General features: G+C 38.8%; 12 protein-coding genes and 2 non-coding genes across 14 annotated transcripts; 4 read left to right on the top strand and 10 right to left on the bottom strand.

Moving 5' to 3' along the window:
* Positions 1 to 488: 488 nt before the first annotated feature.
* GSY1 (glycogen (starch) synthase GSY1) lies at positions 489 to 2,612 on the top strand (the record flags this gene model as incomplete). The annotated part of the gene is made up of 1 exon (XM_056222749.1): positions 489 to 2,612. One exon carries the CDS (start codon positions 489 to 491, stop codon positions 2,610 to 2,612), a length of 2,124 nt encoding a protein of 707 aa, XP_056082409.1.
* A 390-nt stretch (positions 2,613 to 3,002) lies between these two features.
* CMK1 (calmodulin-dependent protein kinase CMK1) lies at positions 3,003 to 4,343 on the top strand (the record flags this gene model as incomplete). Its single annotated transcript, XM_056222748.1, has 1 exon — positions 3,003 to 4,343. The coding sequence occupies one exon, from the start codon at positions 3,003 to 3,005 to the stop codon at positions 4,341 to 4,343; it is 1,341 nt and encodes a 446-aa protein (XP_056082408.1).
* Positions 4,344 to 4,599: 256 nt separating this feature from the next.
* On the bottom strand, positions 4,600 to 6,987 carry IOC3 (Ioc3p; the record flags this gene model as incomplete). Its single annotated transcript, XM_056222747.1, has 1 exon — positions 4,600 to 6,987. One exon carries the CDS (start codon positions 6,985 to 6,987, stop codon positions 4,600 to 4,602), a length of 2,388 nt encoding a protein of 795 aa, XP_056082407.1.
* A 605-nt stretch (positions 6,988 to 7,592) lies between these two features.
* Positions 7,593 to 8,975, bottom strand: SMKI07G2740 (SUR7/PalI family protein; the record flags this gene model as incomplete). Its single annotated transcript, XM_056222746.1, has 1 exon — positions 7,593 to 8,975. The coding sequence occupies one exon, from the start codon at positions 8,973 to 8,975 to the stop codon at positions 7,593 to 7,595; it is 1,383 nt and encodes a 460-aa protein (XP_056082406.1).
* Positions 8,976 to 9,339: 364 nt separating this feature from the next.
* Smki_7.trna16Y lies at positions 9,340 to 9,428 on the bottom strand. The gene is given in 2 exon segments: positions 9,340 to 9,375; positions 9,390 to 9,428. It is a non-coding gene; the product is annotated as a tRNA-Tyr (tRNA).
* A 188-nt stretch (positions 9,429 to 9,616) lies between these two features.
* On the top strand, positions 9,617 to 10,129 carry MIC19 (Mic19p; the record flags this gene model as incomplete). The annotated part of the gene is made up of 1 exon (XM_056222745.1): positions 9,617 to 10,129. One exon carries the CDS (start codon positions 9,617 to 9,619, stop codon positions 10,127 to 10,129), a length of 513 nt encoding a protein of 170 aa, XP_056082405.1.
* Positions 10,130 to 10,311: 182 nt separating this feature from the next.
* Positions 10,312 to 11,811, bottom strand: UBP6 (ubiquitin-specific protease UBP6; the record flags this gene model as incomplete). Its single annotated transcript, XM_056222744.1, has 1 exon — positions 10,312 to 11,811. The coding sequence occupies one exon, from the start codon at positions 11,809 to 11,811 to the stop codon at positions 10,312 to 10,314; it is 1,500 nt and encodes a 499-aa protein (XP_056082404.1).
* Positions 11,812 to 12,139: 328 nt separating this feature from the next.
* Positions 12,140 to 14,398, bottom strand: GCN20 (putative AAA family ATPase GCN20; the record flags this gene model as incomplete). The annotated part of the gene is made up of 1 exon (XM_056222743.1): positions 12,140 to 14,398. The coding sequence occupies one exon, from the start codon at positions 14,396 to 14,398 to the stop codon at positions 12,140 to 12,142; it is 2,259 nt and encodes a 752-aa protein (XP_056082403.1).
* A 198-nt stretch (positions 14,399 to 14,596) lies between these two features.
* Positions 14,597 to 14,667, bottom strand: Smki_7.trna15G. The gene has a single exon. It is a non-coding gene; the product is annotated as a tRNA-Gly (tRNA).
* A 1,545-nt stretch (positions 14,668 to 16,212) lies between these two features.
* MTL1 (Mtl1p) lies at positions 16,213 to 17,856 on the bottom strand (the record flags this gene model as incomplete). Its single annotated transcript, XM_056222741.1, has 1 exon — positions 16,213 to 17,856. The coding sequence occupies one exon, from the start codon at positions 17,854 to 17,856 to the stop codon at positions 16,213 to 16,215; it is 1,644 nt and encodes a 547-aa protein (XP_056082402.1).
* Positions 17,857 to 18,631: 775 nt separating this feature from the next.
* Positions 18,632 to 19,519, bottom strand: DPC29 (post-initiation translation factor DPC29; the record flags this gene model as incomplete). Its single annotated transcript, XM_056222740.1, has 1 exon — positions 18,632 to 19,519. The coding sequence occupies one exon, from the start codon at positions 19,517 to 19,519 to the stop codon at positions 18,632 to 18,634; it is 888 nt and encodes a 295-aa protein (XP_056082401.1).
* Positions 19,520 to 19,826: 307 nt separating this feature from the next.
* Positions 19,827 to 20,183, top strand: VMA7 (H(+)-transporting V1 sector ATPase subunit F; the record flags this gene model as incomplete). The annotated part of the gene is made up of 1 exon (XM_056222739.1): positions 19,827 to 20,183. One exon carries the CDS (start codon positions 19,827 to 19,829, stop codon positions 20,181 to 20,183), a length of 357 nt encoding a protein of 118 aa, XP_056082400.1.
* A 301-nt stretch (positions 20,184 to 20,484) lies between these two features.
* Positions 20,485 to 21,900, bottom strand: UGA1 (4-aminobutyrate transaminase; the record flags this gene model as incomplete). Its single annotated transcript, XM_056222738.1, has 1 exon — positions 20,485 to 21,900. The coding sequence occupies one exon, from the start codon at positions 21,898 to 21,900 to the stop codon at positions 20,485 to 20,487; it is 1,416 nt and encodes a 471-aa protein (XP_056082399.1).
* Positions 21,901 to 22,450: 550 nt separating this feature from the next.
* Positions 22,451 to 23,323, bottom strand: SMKI07G2640 (uncharacterized protein; the record flags this gene model as incomplete). Its single annotated transcript, XM_056222737.1, has 1 exon — positions 22,451 to 23,323. One exon carries the CDS (start codon positions 23,321 to 23,323, stop codon positions 22,451 to 22,453), a length of 873 nt encoding a protein of 290 aa, XP_056082398.1.
* Positions 23,324 to 23,992: the final 669 nt, after the last annotated feature.

Below are 23,992 nucleotides of genomic sequence, written 5' to 3'. Positions count from 1 at the left end.
AGGGGCACAATTTCCTAATCGGTAGAATACAGGCAAATTTAACCTACGCGGCTACTCAGGGACCTTTCCTCTCACAGAACTGCCCGCAATACCTGCCCCGACTTCTGGTTCCTGGACCCCCCCACATATGGCAAGCAGTACCCCTTGAAGAAATTTATGAAAGAAATCCGAAGCTATTGTTAGCTAGGTCTATTGAATGAAGGCAGCCAAGAGGCTGAATGACTATACTTGCATGTGGAGAAGGCTCCAACAACAACGGTAAGTGCTTAGACCAGTACATGTCCTTCACTGGTGTATATAAACGTAAACTCTTTTCTTTCCGCAATACTCCTTCACGCTAGCTTGCACATTTTCTTTCATACACACACACACACACACACACACACACACACACACGCATATATATATACTCTAACTATACCGGTAACACAGGTTAAAAAGGTTGTGAATAAGAAGAAAATAACTCAGACAGAGCACCACGGCAAAATATGGCTCGTGACTTACAAAATCATTTACTATTCGAAGTAGCAACAGAAGTAGCCAACAGGGTTGGTGGCATTTACTCTGTCTTGAAGTCCAAGGCTCCAGTTACTGTGGCACAGTACGGAGACAACTATACCCTGATTGGGCCTTTGAACAAGGCAACATACGAAGGTGAGGTTGAAAAACTCGACTGGGAGGACGAAAGCGTCTTTCCTGATGATCTATTAGGAGTCCAGAGGACTTTGATGTCCATGCGCCAAAAGGGTGTTAATTTTGTTTATGGTAATTGGTTGATTGAAGGATCACCACGTGTCATTCTATTTGAACTGGATTCTGTGAGACACTTTTTGAACGAATGGAAAGCTGACCTATGGTCTCTTGTCGGGATCCCATCTCCTGAGCACGATCACGAAACAAACGATGCGATATTGTTGGGTTACGTTGTTGTGTGGTTCTTGGGAGAAGTATCAAAACTGGACAATAGCCATGCCATCATTGGTCATTTCCATGAATGGCTGGCTGGTGTAGCTTTGCCATTGTGTAGAAAGAAAAGAATTGACGTTGTAACGATCTTCACCACACACGCTACTTTATTGGGGAGATACTTGTGCGCCGCTGGTGACGTAGATTTTTATAACAATTTGCAATATTTTGATGTGGACCAAGAAGCTGGTAAAAGGGGAATTTACCATAGGTATTGCATTGAACGTGCGGCAGCTCATACAGCGGACGTTTTCACCACTGTGTCGCAGATCACTGCATTGGAAGCGGAGCATTTACTGAAGAGGAAACCTGACGGAATATTGCCCAATGGGCTGAACGTCGTCAAATTCCAAGCCGTTCATGAATTCCAAAACCTGCATGCCTTGAAAAAAGACAAAATTAATGATTTTATTAGAGGTCATTTCCATGGCTGTTTTGATTTCGATCTAGACAACACCGTTTACTTCTTTATCGCTGGTAGATATGAATACAAAAACAAAGGTGCTGACATGTTCATTGAATCATTAGCCCGTCTCAATTATAGGTTGAAAGTTTCTGGGTCCAAGAAGACTGTGGTAGCATTTTTGATTATGCCAGCCAAGACTAATTCCTTCACCGTAGAGGCATTAAAGAGCCAAGCCATTGTGAAATCCCTGGAGAATACCGTTGATGAGGTCACTGCAGCCATTGGAAAAAGAATTTTCGAGCATACAATGAGATACCCTCACAACGGTCTGGAATCGGAGTTGCCCACTAATTTGGATGAACTGTTGAAAGGTTCAGAGAAAGTCCTGTTGAAAAAAAGGGTCTTGGCATTAAGGAGACCTCAGGGAGAATTACCTCCAGTAGTCACACATAACATGTGCGATGATGCTAACGATCCAATACTAAATCAAATCAGACATGTCAGATTATTTAACGATTCTAGCGACCGTGTCAAAGTGATTTTCCATCCTGAATTTCTGAACGCCAATAATCCCATTCTTGGATTGGATTATGACGAATTTGTTCGTGGTTGTCATTTGGGTGTCTTCCCTTCCTATTATGAGCCATGGGGGTACACTCCTGCTGAATGTACCGTTATGGGTGTTCCATCAATCACAACAAACGTTTCAGGGTTTGGTGCCTATATGGAAGACCTGATTGAAACCGACCAAGCGAAAGACTATGGTATTTATATCGTAGACCGTCGTTTCAAGAGCCCTGATGAATCTGTGGAACAATTAGCTGACTACATGGAAGAGTTTGTTAATAAGACTAGAAGGCAAAGAATAAACCAAAGAAACAGAACCGAAAGATTGTCTGATTTATTAGACTGGAAGAGAATGGGGTTGGAGTACGTCAAGGCTAGACAATTGGGACTTCGTAGAGCCTACCCAGACCAGTTCAAAGAATTGGTAGGCGAGACAATTAGCGACGCCAATATGAATACACTTGCCGGTGGCAAGAAATTCAAGATTGCCAGACCTCTAAGTGTACCTGGATCTCCCAAGGTTAGATCCAATAGCACCGTTTACATGACACCGGGCGACTTGGGTACCCTCCAAGATGCTAATAATGCTGATGACTATTTCAACTTGAGCATGAATGGGGGCATCGCCAATGACGACGACGATGATACGTCTGCATACTACGAGGATAACTGAAAACCATCCTAATTTCAAGTAGTATATCCTCTTTTCTGGCTGAGCATCACATTTATAATAATTTCTTTTAGAACTGTGTTCTATTGCCCTTGTAGAAGTATATAGAAATAATAATAAATAAAGAAAAATAATAATAATCTATATATTCAAAATATGCATGGTGACATGACAAATCTTACACGTGGGATACTTCCTTTTGCTTACTATACAAAAGGCTGAAAAAAAGAAATCCCCCCCGCGTTTAGAATAATGCAGCCGACCCACCTAAGGGAGAAAGAGAACGAAAGCCACATCAAGTTGTAATGCAGGATATAAATAGCTTCACTTTTTATAAGAAACCCTAACTATATAATACTATTAGCCACTAAACGGAAGAACGAGTCAATTGCTATGGATAATAAAATTTTAGAAGAGAAGGATTCCTCACAGCAATCAGTTGAGGATTCTGAAGGTAGAATGACACACGTTCAGCCTGCTTCGTATGTGAATAAAAAGAATTACGTTTTCGGAAAGACGTTAGGTGCTGGTACATTTGGTGTAGTAAGGCAGGCTAGAAATACTGAAACAGGAGAAGATGTTGCCGTCAAAATCCTGATTAAGAAAGCGCTAAAGGGAAACAAAATCCAATTAGAAGCTTTATACGACGAGTTAGATATTTTACAGAGATTACATCATCCAAACATAGTAGCCTTTAAGGATTGGTTTGAATCAAAAGATAAGTTTTACATTATCACGCAATTGGCCAAAGGTGGCGAGTTGTTCGATAGGATTTTGAAAAAGGGTAAGTTCACTGAGGTGGATGCAGTAAGGATTTTGGTTGAGATTTTAAGCGCTGTCAAGTATATGCACTCCCAGAATATTGTTCATCGAGATTTAAAACCGGAAAATTTATTGTATATAGATAAAAGTGACGAATCTCCGCTAGTAGTCGCTGATTTTGGTATCGCCAAAAGATTAAAAAGCGATGAAGAACTCATCTACAAACCAGCAGGTTCGTTAGGTTACGTAGCTCCTGAAGTGCTAACTCAAGATGGTCATGGTAAACCTTGTGATATTTGGTCATTAGGTGTGATCACATATACATTGCTTTGCGGTTACTCGGCTTTTAAAGCTGAAAGGGTTCAGGATTTCCTTGACGAATGCACAACTGGTGAATACCCAGTGAGATTCCATAGGCCTTATTGGGATTCCGTTTCCGACAAAGCTAAGCAATTTATCTTGAAGGCTCTTAACCTAGATCCTTCAAAGCGGCCGACCGCCGCACAACTATTAGAAGATCCGTGGATTATTTGCACTGAATTGAAGACGCATAATTTATTGCCTAGTTTAAAGGAGGGATTAGATGCTCGTCAAAAATTCCGCAATTCGGTTGAAAGAGTCAGGTTAAATATGAAGATTCAAAAGTTAAGAGATTTGTATCTTGAACAGACAGAAAGTGATTCAGACTTTGATGAGGGTAGCCATTCAAACGGTTCTACCCCTTTGTTGAAATCAGTTGATACCAGTCAACCATCAAAGAAGCCCTCAGAGAAAGAACAATCCAAATTAAAATCCGAGTTGACTAGCAAAGCTTTTGCACAATTGGTTAATACAGTGATTGCAGAAAAGGAAAAATTTCTAAATATTAACAGGATTTGCAGTTCTGATAGCAATATCGCTGAGAATAATAAAAATATCTCAAATGATGCTGAGACAACACCAAACGGGAAGGATACCAAAACAGATGAATGATATCAGTATCTTTCTAGTTCCCCGTACCACACTGGGCAATAAATCTTTAATGACTTTGATAATTCTCCATTAATGTGCGAGATTTGACCTTAATAACATGCACTTTTTTTTCACTTTTATTATCTTTAAGGCCCGAGTTGATAACATACACGTATCTAATTATGTACTCATAATCCTGATTTTTACATTATTTAACTAATAAAACTGGAGACGGTACAGATTTTGCAGTCTTTCAGTTCCTTAAAAACTGGCTATTCTAGGTACGCTGTCTTTTAGCTCTACCATCGTTCGAGGAGGAATTCTTTTCGTCGTCATCATCATCATCCTCATCATAAACATCAATTTCCTCATCCTCTTCTTCATCATCGACATATTCTTCACTATCATATTCTGTGTTATAGTTTACAGTTTCTCGCTGTATTCTTCTCAGTTGTCTCTTTCCTGGCTTCATGTCTGCAAATTGGACTTTCACTTGTTCTAGCTGACGAAGAATGAAGTAGTAATCAGATAAAAACTCCTTTAATATTTGTAACTTCTTTCTCGCAGTATTATATTTTGCGTCTTTAGGCAGTGGGTTTGTGTTAATGGAAGGGTTTGAATCAGTGGTGACAGCAGGTCTCTGCTCCAATGTTTGCGCTTCGTCATTCGATGTTTCTTTTTCTTTTTCATTTCCCTCCTTCTTCTCATCTTGAGGTTTAGCGATTTTGTAGTCCAAAAAGTTCAAGAACTCCAGCAGTGTTGTTGAGTCGTGACATAATTCATACCAGTATACCTTCCCCGACGTATTTTTGCCCTGTGCAACATCATGCGCTAACGATGGTGTGTCATGGTAGAACAATTTAAATTGAGCACTCATTGATTGTCCATCATTTTCAAACAGTGTAAAAGCGTTGTACTCATTATTTTTAAACTTTGATAGCAATGCCTGTAAACTTCTTAGATCAGTAAAAGTACTCATTTCGAGTGATTCGCCGTAGCTATGTAACCTTGGCATATAGAAGTCACCTACATGGGGAACTCTACCAAGAAAGAACTCTTGTAATCGTAATTTATAAAGTCTTTCGGAAAAGGGATTGGCCAATGGTTGATCGGGCAATTCCCCTTCAAATAAGGGAACCCATTTGTCGTACAGTGAGAATAAAAGTTCATCCTTCTCTGATTTGGCTGTGTTTTTCAGATCGGTTTTGACTTCCTTCAAGATTTCTAGCTTTCTTGATAAATCTGGTTTTCTACCCTCTCTCAGTTGTTTGATAAAATGCTTCTTCTTGCTTCTGATTTCATACCTTGATTGAACCAATGAGCACAGTTTTTTGAACTGATTCATCGTATTCTCTACTCCTTCGATTGCATATCTAGGAACCTGCTGTGTATGAATACCAAAAACGGGATCTTTTTTACCATGAGATAATTTGTATATTTCATTATGGATAGCCGGTGAGTGAGAAGCGCACCAGTCAACCAACACCCTCAGCAAAATAACACGATCCATCGGTTTAAGTGCCAAAATACCATTTTTGTCCATTTCTCGATTTTGTAAGGGGTCTGATTCTAAGGGAAGTGGTTCATTTGTATTCCATGTGTATATGTTCGGTGTTAAAATTTCTGGATGACTTGGATCCACCACAGGTAATTGTTCATCTTGATCAAAAAGGGCTGTTCTCGGTTTGGAAATATCTTGGTCGCTAGGAAGCTTTTGCCGCCATTCTTGTGGATACCCCCATTCATGGGCCACGAGCCTTAATCGATAAATAGAACTAGAAAATATTTTCTTGGATGACGATTTCAGATTTTCCCAAGTAGTCAATGGGCCGTTCTTTTTGGCACTTTTACTATCAAAATTCTCAGTAAATGTTAAATCTAACAAGGCTAGGAACAAAAGATTCATTTTATCTTGGCAATGAACGATATCCTTGATGGCCATAAAATCAGGATATAATAACAAGGATGTGTCATCAGGGCCCTTCGCGATACCCGCAGCATTCCCTTTAGGGTCGCCAGGATATAAATCCAAACCAACTTCAAAATCTTGGAAAGAAAGGTTTTGTAGATCAGGATGGAAAAATGAACTAAACTTGTTTATGAATGCCATCAACTTAATAATATCACCGGCATAAGGTACAGGTTTCATGTTAGGGTTTTTTAATCTAGATATAACACTGTACTGGTTTTTAAAATCTGAAGTAAGCAAAGGTATTGCTGAAGTCCAATTGCTAGGAACCAACGTGGGTTCTACCTGTTCATGGGCAGGTTTAGGTTTCGGCACCACTTTTTTGTCATTGGCCTTCGATGTGGGTTTTCCATCTTTGGCAACTGTAGTGACCTTTTTTTTCTCTACTTTATGATTTGATTTAGCATTTGGAGTGGAAGACGGTTTTTTCTTAGTAGGAAGAGGTCTCTTCTTCTTGGGTTTATTCGCCCTTTCCTTTAGCTCTTCCTCATACTCATCATATATGCTAGTTCTTGGTTTAGGAACACGTCTTGATCTTCTTAAATTATCAGCCGATTGAGAAACGTTGTTGTTCTGTTCAGTTTGTGAAGAATTCGCCGCTGGTGGGCGATCTTGATCATGGCCAACAAACTGTGTGGAAGAGCTGCCTTGGGCTTCTTGCTGCAAGTTTTGAATAGAATTGGATGGGGAATCCATAAACAGTAGGGAATTTCAAGCGTCACTTTAAGCACTGAGTAGGTGGTTGTTTTGTTGACCCAAAATCAATGGGGAAAACACCACCATCTAAGAAAACTACGTTGTTTCGTTAGTATAATTCACGTAATTTCAGTGAATTTGTTAAAGTTTCAGCAAATCGTGAAGCATGATATCTCACTTTTATCATCTTAGAGGTAATATACAAACATTTCCGCATGTAAGGAAAACTCGATATTGACAAGTGCATCAGTTCTCTTTCTTTCATTTCATTTGTTGGTACCAGGGAATATAAGTTGTACCTAAAAGTCCGTTTGTGTTTTGGTAGTATTTAATTACGGTTTAAAAAGTACTCTCATTTCCTTTCTTCGCCTAGAAAGGATAGATACAAAAAGACATATCCGATAGAAATTTCCAACTATTAATCTGGCCCATTATCATCTTTTATATACTAGTCTATTATATTTAAGAAAACATCAACTATGTGGAATGCAGGCAAAATCATCGCTAGCAGCAAGGCCACACTAGTAATTTTCATCAAATTGCGACGCGCCAACAAAACGCGTACGAAAAAGTGAATTGAACAGTATATCAATTCAGGTATTTCGTCAGTGGAAAGTGTAGGCTGGCTGTGGATTTCCCTTTTCATGATGAATCCGCTGTTTATAGGCAGGTTTATATTTTATGGGTAGCATGTTTTGTGTATTGTACGCTTCTGGTAGCGTTTGGTGTGATTGTTCATTGATACCGCGAACACTATGCGAGTTGTGGTCATGATTGAGATTGTGTCCAACCAATTTCCTTTGCGAATTATAAGGAGTAGAATTTTGACCAACATTGTCTTGATTCCCATAATGAGCTATTTGACATAGTTGATATTTGGGAGGTGCTGTCGGGCAATGATCTTTTTGTGAATATACCTTAAAATCATTAGCTAATTGAGTAGTATGCACGCCAAATAACCAAGGGGAGTTGTGGTTGTGTTGTGAAGGGCTTGTGATGTCCTCGTAATAGAGAACATTTTCTATTTTTTTTTTAACAGGCATCTCTCTATCCTCTTGTTTTACAAATAAATTAGCAATGTCTATCTCATGAATAGATAATGTTTTTTGGTTTGACTTACTTCTGTCACTAAACATTGGGGCACCATGCAAATTTGGAATAAAAAAGTTGACTGAAGTGGCTTTTTTCACTGAAGGAATGATTTCAGGAGGTAGTTCATCTTGATTAGGATCTAGGGTTCTTTGTAAGTTATTTGAAAAACTTGTACTAAGATAAACGGATTTGCTAGAGGGAGAAAGGACCGTACTTTTGGTTGCTTGCGAGGATTTATCACTAAGAGCACTTGGTGTTTGACTCATTCCGTACAATTTGAGGATACTATCTAAGTTCTCGATGCTAGCTTCTTTTTCAATGATGGCTGTTTGGTTATATTGGTGTATGCAACCCAAAAGTGACAAAATGCACGCCAGGAAGGAGCAGAAAGAGCAAGGAATAGTTAGCCAGCCACACCATGTTGTAAAGGGATGAAATTGCAATAAAATGATGATGCATGCAAATACAGTCGACAAGAATGACAATGTGTGTAAAGTCACATTTAAAATAATAAGTGGGACTTTAGTTCCTCCTGGCGGGTAGAGAAAAAAGGAAACAAAGGGAAGTATAGAACAGATAAGGGTGAAGCAAGTAGCTATCGGTATTGAAATCAAAAGTTTCCCTACTGTGTCTCTTGACTTGGGATTCAGCCACCATCGCTCGAAGGAAGAGTCAGATAATCCTACTTTTGAAGCATTATACAACAAATGTACTGGAGAGCAGAAAAAAACATCTGCCTCTTGACAGTAACCAAACGCACCGTAATACATCCCACCAACTCGAGCCAGTCCCCAACTTTTTATTATAGGAGAGCTCAAAGAGCATAGCAAGAATCCAGAAAAAGAGATTAATTGTAGAAAAGAAATTGTCAACAGATTCAGCTTAGTATTAAACATCAATTCGTGACCTCCAAAAAAAAATAATTAGCAAAGTAAAATTAGCAGCTTCCACACTCCCGTATAAATATGCTAGACACCAAAATTGAAATATACTTGAATACCAATCATCGAGTAGTTTAGTTACTGATATTATTCATGTATATTTATATTTCCGTTTCCATTTTTCCAGTTATAATATGTCACAAAAAAAAGAGCGGTGACAGGGCTCTGAGGGAGGTTGAACCCAAGTACCAATACACTCAGTACATACTTATATAGGGTTTGAGCGGATTTTAAAAATGCAGAGTGGCTCTATTAAGGTGATGCTTCCTCGTGATTTACATTTTGATAACTAGTGAAGGTCAAGTTGATGAAAAAAATATCTCCCGGGGGCGAGTCGAACGCCCGATCTCAAGATTTCGTGGTAATAAATTACAGTCTTGCGCCTTAAACCAACTTGGCTACCGAGAGTCGTATTTTATAATAGAAACATTTTGTTCTTTCTAATGTATAAACATGTACAATTGTTTCTCCAATTAGACCTAAAGAAAAAAAATAAGTGAGAGGGAATAATTTGAAGACAGTTATAAGAACAAGAACAAGGAAGAACGAATACAAGATCATAGATTAAGTAGCATACGTTTAATAAAGCATTAGTCATGGGTTCAAATACTTCTAAAGTGGGTGCTGGTGCCGAACAACAACAAGTATACACTCCGCTAACACAGATCGACTTTTCACAGTCCTTAGTTTCTCAATTGGATTCATCGAAGGAATCAGACTATGTCACCAAGCAAAATGCGGAAAAGTTCATTGAAAAGAAGGTTTCCCAAAGACTTTCTGACCTGGAAGTAGAAACGTTGAAAAAGTTCGAAAACACTTTGAATAATTCACTATTAACGGACGATGATAAGGATGTCGTTGGTGGGGTATCATCAAGTTCATTAAATGATCAGATCGAGTCCTTGAACAAAAAAATAACCTTATTTGATCAGTTAGAGTTACAGAAGCTGGAAAAATACGGTGGCGCCAAAGGTAAATGTGATGACAAGAACGACAAAGGAAATGTTTCTATTAAGGCAAAATTGACTGAGTGTCTTTTGGCCAATAAGGGTAAACCATTGAATTGTTATGAAGAAATGGAAGAATTTAAGAAACTCGTAATTGGATGAACAAAATGAATATACATAAACTCTGCTAAAAGACCCAAAACAAACGCCATTTCATGTATATAAAGAATGTATTATCATCGAGTGAGGAATGGAAAGGAAGAGAAATATTTTTATGTGTATGTAAAAAAATGTATATGTATATTCCGAAGAAGATATTAGTTTTGAAATAAAAAAAGGTGAACTTACAGGCCAAAGCCCTTATACATTAAGATCAATGCACTATCACTTTCACCCCCACCGGCTAAAGATTCGATTTTTTCCTTTTCAACAACACTAACTTTATCATCGTTAAATTTGTACCATTTATTCTCGTCCAATTCGTCCCTTATAAAAGCTTGATAATGCCCAGACTCAGAATTGGCGCCTTGATGTGTAATGACACCGATTAAGTTATAAACACAAGATGGGTTTTCACCTTTTTCCAAGTTTGGAGGAAAATGTTTTTTATACTCTTCCAGCCATTGGTCTTTTTCACTCTCGTTAAGAGCCACTTGTGTCTCGTATTGTTCTTTTGGTGTCATGATATTCTCGCTGGAAGATGGATCAAATTTACGCCTCTTGATCTCTCTTTCCTTTTCATTTTTCTCCTTTTCGACTTTTCTTAGCTCATCACGAACTTTTATCTTTTCCGCTGCATATTCTGGCGTAAGCATGTCTGCTACATCCAACTGAAATGGAAAGACTACCTTACGCAAAATCTTTGATTTCTTATTGGTAGATCTCTTCCAAAAAAATCTAACGTATTGAACGGTCAAGAACTTTGGCAATCTTGATATTTTCTTTTCGATACTATAGGTGGAATTGGCGCCGGTTAAATCGGATCTTTTTTCGATTTTCTCATTTAAGCCTTCCAGAAGCCCATTTCTCATGAAATTTGTAGTACCGGAAATATGGCATTGCAATTTAGAATCACTTTCATTTTCTTTCACAGTAACATCGTTTTCATTAGCTGTATCTTTGATGGTAGTTTTGAACTGAATTCTAAAATCTTCGGAAAATTTGTCACCAAAAACAACATTCATACTGTGAGATAGTTGTGTAAACAGTTCTTCAGCGTCTTGTTGTTTATAGAACCCACCTTGTGGATCACGTTCAGCAAATTGTGGGTAACATTTTCTTAAAGTGTTTAATAACACAATGGGCAAAACACTTTTGAAACTCTTATTTTGTAAGTTCTCAAAGCAACGTTTCATTTCAATAACAATTTGTTTATGTGTTTCTTCATCTTGCACCCCATTGTTAGAGACCCCTTGGGAAGGGTTATAATTAAGAATCATTTCCCTTAAATCGTTAACTCTGTATAGCGCTTGTAATGTAGCATTCAAGTAACAGGTATTGCCCATATTCTTGAAACCAACAGGTAACTGAGCAAATTGTTGAACTTGTTGCTCAGGCGCAAGATCTTCAATGAAATTGTTCTTCTTTATTGGTTTAGAGATTAGGTTAGCATCTGGAGTCCCCAATAGCATAACTGTTGATCCTGGTTTAATCAAGGAGGCAATCTTAATGGCCTCTTCACCGGATAAACCGCCTTTAACCATATATTTTTGACGGGCACTTGGAACTTGCGTCAATTCCTCTACTTTACCTTTCAAATCGCCCGCAGTAGCATCAGTGGAAAGTGTTATTGGGTAAACTTTACCAGAATGCCTGATACTAAATTCAAAAGTTTCTCCGCTCATATTTCAACACAAGAGTAAATAGGCCAAACTGTCTTATTTATTCGTCCTTTTAGTAATATACTCTCGTGTTTTAAATAAGTCAATCATTTAAAGTGGCAAAATTCAAAAGTTATTTCACCCTTCTTGTATATTCATGCTAAGTGGTTACTGCTACTTTTACGTTAGAAGTGATATTATATACGATGAGAAGCAACAATACAAAGATTCTATACAATTTAAGTCAATTTGATCCCAATAGGAGAAGTTAAAAAAAGAAAAATCGTGAGTTATGAATGCACACGTTACCTAAGGTTCTATAAAAATCTATTCTAGGCTACCTTCCAAATGACTAATGCTTTTTAACGACACCGGCAGCATCAGCGGATTGCAAAATGTAATCTCTATAATCGTAAATAGTACCTTCGAATCTCTTGACAGTACCTTGTTCTGAGACCCAAATCTCTTTACAAACAGAATCGATAACAGATATATCATGGGAAACCATTAATACACCACCATTGAAATTCTTTAAAGCGTCCACCAAGGCGTCCAGACCAGTGGTATCCAAATGATTAGAAGGCTCATCTAAAACTAGAATATGTGGATTGTTCAAACACAAAGCAGCAAATGCTACACGCGACTTTTGACCACCAGACAATAACTGCATTTTTTGTAGACCCAGAGTACCAGTGATACCAAATGAACCTAAATGACGTCTGTATTCTTCATCAGTTTTACCGGGGAATGATTTGGACATCCAGTCCACTGCAGATGTGGTTAAATCCATAGAATCCACATGATGTTGGGTGAAATAGCCTATACGCAATCTTGGGTTTCTTGATACAAAACCCTTGAGTGGTCTTAACTGCTCCATCATAATCTTTAGTAGTGTAGTCTTACCACAACCATTGGCACCTACAAGGGCGATTCTGGAATCCATTTGAACATCCAGATTAACGTCCTTCAATAGCAAATTCTTCTCGTCATAACCGAAAGAAACATCTTGTAATTGAATAATTGGTGGGGATAGTTTGTCACATTCAGGGAATTTGAAATCAATAATTTTATCTTGTTCAGGTGGTTCCAAAACGGGCAGTTTTTCCAATTTCTTAATTCTGGATTGAGCCTCTTGTGATTTTGCTGCATTGTATCTATATTTGTCAATAAACTCTTGCAAATGCTTTCTGTAGACCATCTGGTTGTCGTATTCACGTTGCGCATTTTTCCTACGTTCCTCCTTCGTGGTGTAAAAGGTATCGAAATCTTGGCCTCTGTAATAATCTAATCTTTCGTTGTGTTGATATATGATATCTGTAGCCACTTCATTCAAGAATGCACGGTCGTGAGAAACTGTTAAAACAGTATTTGGATATGTTTTCAAATATTCTGCTAAATAGGCGATGGATGGAACATCCAACATATTGGAAGGTTCATCTAATAACAAAAGGTCTGGCTGACAGAACAAAGCTCTTGCCAACGACAATCTCATTCTCCAACCACCAGAGAAGGAATTTGTAGGTTGTTGTTGTGCCTCGGTACTGAACCCCAACCCATATAGGATTGACGCTGCTCTGGCTTCAGCCTTGTCGGATTCCATATCGACCAATTTCTCAGAAATCTGTATCAAATGGTTGTCTAAATCTTCCCTTTCATTATCCAATTTTTTAACTTCTAAACTGTCTTCTTCGAATTCATTTCTCAAAGCGTCCATCTCCTTTAACCTCTCATTAATCTTGGCCTCTTCACTTAAAAGTTGTTTCCTCCAAACGTCAGCATCTAGCACACTTTGTAAAGCCTTTGTATTATCACCTCTCAATTCTTGTTCCACATGTAAAATTGAGACATGTTTGGGGACATTCAGTTCTCTTCTAGAGAGAGCTCTTAACAACGTAGACTTACCAATACCATTTTGCCCCACAAGACCATATCTATGACCAAAACTCAGAGTCAACTGAGCATTCGACAGAATTCTTTGACCGTCACCAACATACAAGTCAAAAGTATCGATGTGGATATCCTTGGATTTACCAGCGGATGATCCAAATTCCAAAGGGTTGATTTGCAAAAAGAAAGAATCGTAGTCCTCTTCCTTTTGGTCGTTAATCAATTTAGAAGCCTCGTATTTAACAAATTTGTTATTTCTTTTGGCAACTTTTTTGGCAATTTTTTGTTCAGCCTTAGCCAATTTTTTCAAATCGACTCTTGTTTCCATATTTCTACCAGCATGTTCGATGTCACCGTTCACACCGAGCATGCTCAAAGAGACGTTGAGGTCAGACTTACTGTTATGACTCTTCAAGACATTTATATCTAGTAATCTCTTGGATGTATCACCAGTCAGTTCCAATTTAGCTTCGTTTTCCTTTAGTTGGGTAGTTAATTGCATCAGAATGTTTTCAGCCAATACGTTAACTTTGTCCTTTGGCGCACCGGCATCAACTAACAAATCGGACACAAATTTCACTTCAGAAGACAAGTCTATTTGCTTACTTTGAACAGCATCGAAAGTTATACCAGATAAGTGGTTAAAGTAGCCTACTGCATAATCAGTGACAATAGGGTCAATGCTAGAGGTGGCTTTTCTCACTTGCGAACCGATACTTGCCATCATAAAAAAGTGATTTACTCTTTCTATTTTAAATTGGAATGGAGATTTAGTACTTCAGAAGAGAATTGCTACTGCTACCGTATACGTATATATGTTTCTCATTTGATGAATGAGAAACGATTTTTCCGCCAAATGGAAAGATTGAGAAAATTTTTCATGATCAAAAAAAGAGAGTTTTAACATTAAAATCAATAAAACTGCGCAAGCCCGGAATCGAACCGGGGGCCCAACGATGGCAACGTTGGATTTTACCACTAAACCACTTGCGCTCAATTGTTGTGAGATGTTCCCGCTGAAGCTGTATAAACAACCTTAACAGCAGCAACTGTGTCGTAGAAGAAACATCAGTATTTACTAAAATGGTATCGCAAAACACACCTTAAACGAACGAAGACATACCGTGAGTAATCACAATGAACTATTATTGATAACTAGTGGTTTACTAAGTTGTAATAATTAAGAATAACTCGTTCTTTCTTAACTTATATAAGAAAGTAATATAAAACACACGCTGATTGGTTCTATTAAACCCAATGGTTCAGACATAACTCAGAGGATAGATGATAAGATCTTAGTTATGGCTTATCTTCTTCTACACTAATTTCTGAACAATTAATATATCTTCATCTCATTACTGCGGTAAATTCTATTATTAAAATTTTCCTACTCCAATTTATACAAATAAATGTATAGTAGTAATCACTTATTCCAACAAAAGTAGTGATAGCAGCTAACATATATGAATGGTACTCTTCAGTGAAACCACAATACATATTGGAGTTTTGGAAATAGAACAACAAAAATTAGTTCGAGTATGATACTGGGATAAGTAAGCGCGCTACGTGACATGGTGTATTCATATCAAGTTTTTTGATACTTCAGTATATCTGAACAATTGAGAAGGGGGTAAATATTGAGATATTTTGAGATTTCATTGTTTGATTAAGGTAGTATTATCATGTATACAGAACATACTATAAGCTCCTCTCCAGGATACAGGAATCCACAAAAGGGAATCGATAGTTCTACACAGTAATACATTTATTTTTTCTCTGGTTTCATACGTTGTCATTCATTATCTTATTACACTAGCAATCCTTACGTTTCAGCTTGCACTATATGTTATGATATACAGTAGCGTTTTAATAGACGATAGACGATAGACGATATTTGAATCTTGTTCGATCAAATACGTCCTGATAATATGGACCGTGACCTTGATCTGATATACTAGGAGCGTATGGATCGTAATTAATTCTTGCTCCAACAATACTTGGTTTACTTTGATGACAACGAAATTTTAAGGGAGCGCCGCAAAATAATCAGTTTTTATGCATGGATACATCTCCACGATATATTTGCGTATTCTATGTGCTCCTATGTAGTAGTCCTTATTGATCTTTCTGAATTGTAATTATATATTGCTGGCACTTTGTTTCTTAAGCACTTCCACCGGACGACAATATACCATGGTATTCTCCAATGGATCTTTCATTTAAGTGCGAAGTAAAGACTTTCCGGACAATCTAAATAAATATAATTATTTATTCTAAGTTTATAAAGCATGTGCGTTAATAATATTAAGTATATATCTATATATACGGGGAAGTGAAAGTCGTGGTACCGTTATTATTAATGGTCGTAGAAACAAAATTCAAAAACCGGGGACACAAAAGGAGAAAAAGATATGGTACTATGCATAGTAAAGTAGGAGTAGAATTAGAAAAGAAAGAAGAAAAAAAAGAAGAACTAAATGAACTGAAAGGTGAACATTAGAAGTAAAAATATTGAGGTGAGACTATTTCCGGTGAGGATTAATAGTTTGTAATGTTTAATTCGTTGTTTGGCCTTGTGTAGTAATTTTCGTCAACGCTAGCTTCGCTGTCATCATAAACACTATGAATATCTTCATCAGGCATTATCCCATCAGCATCATCGCGGTCACCTTGATCTTGACCGTTGCTATTTGACATTGAATATGATGCAGATTTAGTAGGTGAGTACTCATCATCGATGCCTCTGTTATGGAAGTGCGAAGATAGGTTTTCACCGTCATCGTCGTCGTCGTAGCCTTCAACATTGGCATGCTTATGCGTATAAGGGATGTCATTGTTCAGTATATCTTCCGGATCTATATCACCAAAAGTTTGGATATTGTTATTGCCTATAGGGGAATCAGAGCTGAATTTTTCTGTGTCATCGATTTTTTTACCTAATAAGAAATACCAAATTTTGGTAAAAATATTACTGCGGTAAGCGGTAACAATTTTACCGTCAGAATCAATGAAATCTGTCTTTTTGGGCTGAACGCAAAACATGTAGATTAATATTAGTAGAATTAAGATGAGGGGGGCGCCAATACCAACGACGCAACCGATGATAATATTACGATTTTTCTTTGATAAACCTGAGTGATGTGAATTTTTGCCCAAGGAGGCCGAAGCGGTTGGTGAATACGTTATAGTAGTATAGTAGTTAGAAAGAATGGTTTGGCCTTCTATTATACTAGTTATTGTTTTCTTCAGATTGGAGTTCTGAGAAGCGGATGTGACGAAGGATGAGGCGGATGTAGAGGTGATTGATAATGTAGGATCTGAAGATGATGAAATTGAGGATGAAGGATAGGACGAAGACGACTGCGCCGATGAGAAGGATGAGGATGAGGATGTTGAGTATGAGGATGAGGATGAAGACGGAGATGAAGACGAAGATGAAGACGAAGATGAAGACGAAGATGAAGATGAAGATGAAGATGAAGATGAAGATGAAGATGAAGATGAAGGTGAAGGTAAATACGAGGATGAGGACGAGGTTGAAGTTGAAGGTGAAGGTGAAGGTAAATACGAGGACGAGGTTGAAGTTGAAGTTGAAGTTGAGTGAACAGAGATCGAGGAAGTCGAAATCGATGAAACTGAAACTGACGAGGAAAACAAAGAGCTTAAGCTTTCCGAACTAACTGAAAATGTCGATGGATAAACGGACAAAGACGAGGAAGATGCCGACAATGAGCTGGTCGAAAATGTCGAGGAGGTGATTGGCACAGAACTCGACGCCACGGTGAACGACGATGATGCAACCTCGGAAGATGAGGAGCTGAAAGAAGTAACAGACGATGTGGAAGTTGATGGAGCTTGCACGGACGAAGAAGCAAACTGTGAAGAAAGTGTTGCCGAAATGGTAAGGGGTGAAGAAGATTGTGGAAAAGAAGTAAAAGAGACGGAGACTATACTTGTTGTTGATGAGCCTTCGCTACTCATTGTATCTGCAGTAAACGTGGATAAGTCGGCTGCAGAAAGTGAAGTAATGGAAGGAGCTGTGCTGGATGTCGTATTAACCGCTGCCAACTCCTGCGAAAGAACGCTTAGCGGCAGCGTTGATAAGAACGCTATCAAAGTCAGTCGCCACATACATAGGCTGGAACGGAAGCTTTCCCTACCGATCCAAATACCGTCTGCCATACCTAAACCGCCTGTATAGCCACTTGATTGAATGCTTTTTCTACACTAACAGGGACGAAGTGAAAAGTGGAGAACAAAACCAAACAAAAAAAAACGAATTAAACAAATTGCGATAGCGACAAAGAAATGGATACGAATAACCGCCCTCAGAATAAATATTTCTTCTACCTTGACCTTCTTGTCCTTATCAAATAATACTTAGAGTAAATAACAGTGTATCCTTCGTTTTCCATCTACACTTTTCTACCTAAACTGATCTTCCCGAAGGAGAAAAACTAAAAAATCTCGATCTAGTGACATCCAAGAGCCCACACAAGAAGGTAAGAAGGAAAAAAGAAAATCTTACCTCATGGAATAACAAGTAACAAACCGCTCCCTGTCGATGGAAGAAATGACAGGCACTGACACCAATAAAGCACCTCAAAATTTTGACATAACGCTATATGTTTTGCATGCTGGTGCTGCACTTGAGAGGAGAACATCATCTTAATGCACTTTCAGATCCCCTAGCTACGATCTAATATTACCTCAGAGTAAAAATAGATCTCAGCTACGTCTCCGTCTTCGCCCGGCTTCCGTCGGTCGCTTCCTCGGCTCTGCTCTTGGCCGCCTATCCCCTACCAGCCCGCAGCAGGCAGCAGGCAAGCGTTGGCTTCCGCTGCTTTATCTACTCACGTTCGTTGTTGTTTTCCACTTTTACAAGGGTTATCATTAGAGATATTTAGTTATATACAGGTGTTTGCTGTGTTTATTGTCTATTTACGGTCTGCTTGTATCAAGCGTTGCCAGCGTCGCTAGCGTTGGTGTACAACGACGTTACTTCGTCGATGTCCTCGAGTGCGGCGGTCAGCTTCTGTAATTTCTCGAGGATTTCGTCGCCTTGTACGGAAACGGCCATGTCCGGCTTGGCGTTATAGCCGATGCCTAGGTCCTTAATGTGGAAGCCACGCTCCTTCAAGAGGGCAGCGACCTTGTTGGTGTCAGATGGTTCGGTCACCGCCTCGTAAGTAGGGCCTGTAGTTTCAGTTTCAGTTTCAGTATCACAGTCTGTGTCTTGTGGGTCTTCGTGCACGGGCGTAATATCCTCGATGCCGTGAATCTCCAGTACGCTTTCCAGCACCTTGTCCTCAGTGTCTAACTCGCTGGGAGGCTGTATCGTGACATAGCCTCGTTTGTCAAAGAAAAACAGGGTGGGAGTCATCGAGCCGTTAGCCTTATTGAATGCACTTCTTATTAAACCTATCGTTCTGTTCTTGTTGTCGGTAAGGGCCTCCACCACTAGAGCTACTCCACCGGGACCCATTCCCTCGTATACACATAGCTCAGACGCGTTCGAGTCCTTGCCCGATCCGCTGGTTCCGGAACCTTTCCGAATGGCGTTTTCAATCACTTTCTTACTGACATTGTTTTTATTGGCCAGTTCAATACTGGTGGCCAGTCTGATATTCATGGTCGGGTCTGTAATACCGTTGCCTAGTTTTACGGACATTGCTATCTGATTTGCAAACTTGTTGTTGATTTTGTTTCGTTCCGCATCATTCTTGGCCTTACCGTGCTTGATAGTTGACCATTTGTTGTGACCTGAGCCTACCGAAGAATTCAGGGCACTGAACGATCGGGAATTTTTGAATAGGACACTGAAGCATCTGTTTCTTGCCAACATTTTTCTGCCTGTGTGATGAACTTATTCTATGGTTATTTAGTTCTTCTCAGCTGCACCTTCATCTTTCCCCTTATTGCTGCTGGAACCTTGCGTATATGCGTACTGGAAAAATTTCGTTGCGCTTATGCCGGTAAAGGGAAGAAGGAAATGGAAGAGAAAAAAAAAAAAATAAAGGCGAACGCTATCAGGAAAACTAACGTGAGTTGCAAGCACTTGATTGTTATATCAAGTTGACAAAGAGTCAGGAAAACAAAGAACGAACTATTCATATCCATACCTAGTTTCAGTGACTCATAGTAACTAGATCATGGCTGAGAAACGTACTCTTATAGCTGTGATAGCTGACGAAGATACCACAACCGGCTTATTGTTAGCTGGTATTGGACAAATCACACCTGAAACTCAAGAAAAAAACTTCTTTGTTTACCAGGAAGGTAAGACTACCAAGGAGGAAATCACTGACAAGTTTAATCACTTCGTTGAAGAAAGAGACGATATTGCCATTCTTTTAATCAATCAGCACATCGCGGAAAACATAAGAGCAAGAGTGGACTCCTTCACCAATGCATTCCCTGCTATTCTGGAAATCCCATCCAAGGATCATCCTTACGATCCTGAGAAGGATTCTGTATTGAAAAGAGTCAGAAAGTTATTTGGTGAATAAGCGAACAATCTCTCCCAAAACAAACACAAATTACTGATAGCAGGTGGAGATGGAGGGTGGGCGCCACTGCTATTGCGTTTGTATAATATATACACTCATAAATGATATATTAAGGTTCACATAAAAAATTTTTTTTTTTACATCTTTTTGCTGTAGTTTTCTATTGTGAATACCCGCCCATACTTTTGAAATTAGCAGACAATTAATAGGAAACTTTTCTTTAAAAATTATAACAAGATACACACATATATATATATATAGAGGCCAAAAAAAAAAATGACACGACCTCACTAATATACAATCATAATTCATTAACTGATTTGGCCAATGCTTCAATGAAGATATCAGCATGCTTTTCCTCGAATGTCAATGAAGGTCTTAATCTCACTGCATGGACTGCACATCCGCCCACATTACAGCCATTCAATTTCAATTTCTTTAATAGCAGGTCTCTCTTTTCACCAGTAGGTAAGTCCCAGGCAATGAATGTGCCCCTGCTCTTACCTCTCAAATTTTGAAAGTTTTCAGGATATTTCTTCTGCAAGTCCTCCAATTTTTTGAATAAATAATCACCAACTCTTGAGCACTGTTCAGTCAACTTCTTGTCAGAGATTTCCTGTCCGATGGCACCTGCAATAATCATTCTGGCGGGTTCACCACACCATGTGTTAAACTGTCTGTATGGTTTGTTTGGAATGAATTTGGGGTCGTGGAAGAAGTATCCTGCACTCTGAAACTTCTTGGAAAATGTCACTAGATCTACAGGTGGTTGAATATCGGCGTACTCATGGCACCATAGCTTACCAGTGGCTCCGACACCTGTTTGCACTTCATCTATGATGTAGACGACATTGTACTTCAAAGTAATGTCTCTTAACTTTTGCAAGAAATACTTGGAAGCATGATTGTCACCACCCTCTGATTGAATAGGTTCAATGATTAAGGCAGCAACTGGAATAGACCAGGTCTTGATTAACTCTTCAACCATGGCCAAGCAACGGTCATCCTCTTTGCGGTTTTCATCAGTATTATCTTCTAACGGATACTTGTAAGTTGGATATTCAGCATGAGGCCAGTGGAAGGCTGGAAAATCTAACTTGTGAATTGGTTTAGAACAAGTTGTAGAGCCGGAAGCGAATAATCTACCATGGAACGCTTTCTTGAACGATAGCACAGCAAGTTGAGGGGCACCGGGGGCGTCATTTTCCATTACAGATATGTTTTCTTTTTCTGAAAAATCAGCATCATATCCTCTTTGTTTGGCACGGTAATAAATGAAAGCAGCCTTGAATGCTAATTCATTGGCATCCGCACCAGAAAGCCCTGACCAGACGTGGTCTTGACCTTTTGGTGCCGATTTCAATACTTGCTTCAAAATTTTCTCTAAATCCTTAGAAGGAAAGTTACCTAAGGCAGGACGGTCGACTAAAGCACGGATCATTTCTGGAGATTGTGCGGCCTTAATCAAGGCAGGGTTGTTGTAGCCTAGTGCAATTGAAGATATTTGAGCATACAAATCCAAGTAGGTGTTCCCATCTACATCAGTGATATAATTACCTAAGGATTTCTCATAATCGGCTAAGAAATATGCTGGTCTTGTATCGAAAACCTCACCCAACTCTTTTAATTGCTTCTGAGACTCAGGACCAGGAATGGACTCGGTCTTGACGATTGGCTTGGCTGGCTCTTCTGGATAGTATTGTTCACAAATAGACATTGCTTTAATTATATTTTAATAGTGTTGCTTGTTTCTGCTCTCTGTAATTTAACACAACTATTGAGTGTTTAGAAAAAGGAGAAAACCTGACACTGCCGAGATTATATATGCTCTTATATATAATTGCGTATGTGAAATCTTGAAACTAGATTCCCTTAAATCATTACATCCCGCCAGATTGCTCATTCGATTTTAATAGTAAACAGATCCGGCGCTTGCTTATACTACTTGAAACAAATCTTATCCAATCACCGCACCAATGGATAACTATCTTTGCCGTCCAAAGCGGTAATGGCTTTGTTCTATCATCTATCTATTTCCTCAGGCGCCTCTTGATTAGATTAACTGCCAGTGCAACTACCCCCAAGAATCCCGCCCGCGGCTTTTGTCAAAGCGCTGTGAAAATCGCCGACACTGATACTATAGTATGATTAATGGATAGTTGGAAAGATTGTTTTGGTACAGAGATTAACTATATAGGTAGAATTTGAGATAGCGCGAATACAAAGCGTAGACGAATACCGTCTTAGCAAGGAATGATTAACACTCTTCACGGACACACTTCTTGTTCCTCCCACAGATCTTCGTCTTTGCCGTCAGTTTTCTGGAAAACCCATCTTTCACCACCTCTTCCCTCTTTCAAATTCAAAAAATCAACAGATTCAACACAAAGACAAACGATACCAAAATTTTCCAGGCCTACATCCTCTTTAGCACCATCAACACCTCTATGGAGTTTGTCCAATTGCTTGCTGGTTTCAGAGGTAAGCTTCTGGCCTGGTGCTGGCTTTCTATACAATGATTTAGTATGTCTTGACAGAGAGGACCATTGTCTTAGTAGTTCTGCCTCCCATTCTTCTGGTTTTGGGTAGTAATCATTCTCAGCGTTATGGCGTTCATCGTTATCTGTTATTTCTATAAGTTTGTTATCGTCGTTAATGTCATTATTTTTATCGTTGTCATCGTTAATTGAAGTATCCGTGTCTTCGTCAGTACTGTCGTCACTTGTTTCTGAGAACCGTGGTGAAAATATATCATACTTGGCTACAATATCGTCTGGAATTTCCTTGAACTGTCTCGATATTGTAAAGCTTTGGCCACTGAACCGATATTGTTCCCAAGTTTCTGGGAAATAGACACACGCTTCAAAAAATGGGGTTTCGCACTTTTTATTGCCGCGACAGTTACTTGACTTTGGTGCCAAGAATGATTCAGTTATCTTTGAACTCCTCATATCTGTGTTAAAAGTTAACACGTTAGTCTTTTTGTCGTGAAATAAAAAATCTCTAAACACGACCGTTCTACAACGTGGTTTGTTCGTTAGTTTATCAACGGTAGCAAATTGAAATGATACAAATGGTTCTGTATTGTTTTTACACGATTGAATGAACATGGGTACCCATGGCGCCATTTGATGCGACATTGTTCCAATTTTCAATGTCTTGGTGGCTTTTTTTTCACTTTGGGCTCTTTTCAATCTTTTACTTATCCCTAAGCAAGCTCCTTTTACTTCCTGAAAGTTCCCTTGAGTGTATAATGTACAGAAGTTTACAGCCCCAAGCTCACTCTCTTCTTGCAAATGATCTTAAGTTGTGGTAGTATCACAAATTTGGGAGATTACTGCCGTATATTTTATTCTAAATTTCTCACATTAACTGTTTTCCACATGTTTCGGGAAAAAAACCCTTTCGACAGTAAACTCCGCGGAAATGAACGGACCACCACGAGAGAATTAGCACTGTTCATGTGATAGCAATATCGCTAAACATTAGCACTCGGTCATAATATAAATCATTGCTGTTCTGTCTTATGCTTCTTAAAGACTTAACAATACGCATTTATCATAGATTGCTGATAATAACTTATCAAAGCCATTTCATTAACCCGCTTTTGCTCGGTCTCCCCATCGGCATCACCTGTTCTAATTTAACTCTAGCACTTTTGTCATCCCATCAACTATAAAAGCATGCACAACGTCGAATAGTATCTAAGTAAGCTATTATATTGAAGTTAGAGAAGTTTGCACTACGTGACTTGAAACAGGATAGTTCCGAAGAGAATATTCACTAATTGAATTTTTGGTAAGCCTCCC

Source organism: Saccharomyces mikatae, assembly GCF_947241705.1.
Source record: "Saccharomyces mikatae IFO 1815 strain IFO1815 genome assembly, chromosome: 7".
NCBI lineage: Eukaryota > Fungi > Ascomycota > Saccharomycetes > Saccharomycetales > Saccharomycetaceae > Saccharomyces > Saccharomyces mikatae.
The sequence above is the reverse complement of the archived record's forward strand: the minus strand, read 5'-3'. Positions and strand labels throughout refer to the sequence as shown.